The 1731-nt window shown below is 49.0% G+C and overlaps 1 protein-coding gene across 1 annotated transcript in view; it reads left to right on the forward strand.

The window, feature by feature from the left end:
• LOC106821655 (sorting nexin-14-like) overlaps window positions 1-1731 on the forward strand; it is a 40844-nt gene that overhangs the window by 35393 nt on the left and 3720 nt on the right. The window contains exons 20-21 of the mRNA XM_014826545.1: window positions 521-643; window positions 1533-1584. Of these exons, the coding sequence (XP_014682031.1) occupies window positions 521-643; window positions 1533-1584 (175 nt within the window). The remainder of the gene's footprint in view (window positions 1-520; window positions 644-1532; window positions 1585-1731) is intronic.

Genomic DNA, 1731 nt, shown 5'->3' on the forward strand with positions numbered 1-1731 from the left:
GCTCTCTCCTCTCTCTCATCTCTCTCTCTCTCCTCCTCTCTCTCGCCCTCGCTCTCGCTCTCCTCCTCTCTCTCTATCTCTCTCTCTCTCTCTCTCTCTCTCTCTCTCTCTCTCTCTCTCAACCTCTCTCCTTCTCTCTCCTCTCGTCCTGCGTAGGGAATGCGCTGACAATAGCCCTACCCCCCTTTGCTTGCCCACCCTCCCCTTCCCCCTCCCCTCCGTGTTTCCACATCCCCTCGTTCCCTACTGCCCCGACCCTTCGCCATTCCTCCCCCTTGTTGCTGCCCCGTCCCCTCCCCCTTGTTGGGCTGCCCCCCTCCCTTCCCCTGTTGGCTCCACTCCTTCATCTTCCTACCCATCCCCTCCCCTTGGCTACCCTCCCCTCCCCCTCCACACTGCCACCCTCCCTCCCCTTGCTGCTGACCTCCTCGCCGCTTCTCGAGAGAGAGAGAGAGAGAGAGAGAGAGAGAGAGAGTAACGACGTCATATGCTCTCACTATTACCCATGCTCGTCTTGCAGAGAGGGCAGGGTCTGGAGGCCTTCCTGCAGCTGTGTCTGCAGTCTACCGAGCCGACGCGAGCTAGAGCTCAGCAGGACCAGCTACAGAGACGGGAGACGATGGTGTCCGCCACTGAGCTGCTGGTACGTGCTGCGTGCGTGTCACCCCTGTGCATGACCCCCAAGTGACCCCAGGCTGTGCACGACCCCTGCGTGTGTACTCGCTGCGTGACCCCTGCATGGGACCTTGCCATGTGACCCCACCACACGACCTTTGCACGCGACTCCTGAGTGTGACCTCTATGCGTGACCTCACATACCTTTGCATGCGACCCCTGCACATGACCCCTGCATGCGACCCCTGCACGCGACCTTGCTGTGTGACCTTTGCATGCGACCCCTACACGTGACCTCTACACGTGACCTCGCCGTGTGACCTTTGCGTGCGACCCCTGTACGTGACCTCGCCGCACAACCCTCGAATGTAACATTTTGTTCAAACATGATATTTTACGGAACAATAATATCAAGAGTAGATAATAAAGTCTATTTCCATAGAGTCGATTTTCGGCCAAAATACCAGATTTTCACCGCTCATTATCTCAGCGTAGGGACATCGTAGGAACAAGCGGTTGGTTTTACATTATCAAGGAAGGACAGCTGAATAATAATACAGCAAAGAATTATCAAAATAAAACTCGTAAAGTTTACTAATTTCACTGAAACTACAACATGGTTTTTGCATTTCACCGTTGTACGCTCTCCTTCTTAATACGCTCTTAATAATATCACTTACATACACCATAATAAACAAATAATAAAAAAACTATTAGAAAAGATATATGCACAAAAAGTATGACAACCAGGCTTGTTTACTTTGCGATCTTTAGTAAATCTAATTCTTTTGGTGGTAACACGAACTTATCGGCTACAACTCTCAACATTCACACGGCATATTATGATGTATGGGGGCGTGTTATACGAGAAACAAACTAGTCCTAAAATTAGTCTTAACATGAACTTTTACTCGTAGACCCTTAACAGAAACATGGTAAAGTTGCGAGTCTCATACACCGTGTATGTAGGTGCAGTCTACAAGAAGATGTTTAATGTAAGGCTACCATTTTTTATATTGTTGGTTTACAGAATTTTTGTTGTTGTTGTTGTTGTTGTTGACTCGGTAGGGTAAAAAAAAAAAAAATTGTCAAACAAGTCAAAATACAGTGATACTC

This window comes from Priapulus caudatus, unplaced genomic scaffold (genome assembly GCF_000485595.1).
Source record: "Priapulus caudatus unplaced genomic scaffold, Priapulus_caudatus-5.0.1 Scaffold81, whole genome shotgun sequence".
Lineage (NCBI taxonomy): Eukaryota > Metazoa > Priapulida > Priapulimorpha > Priapulimorphida > Priapulidae > Priapulus > Priapulus caudatus.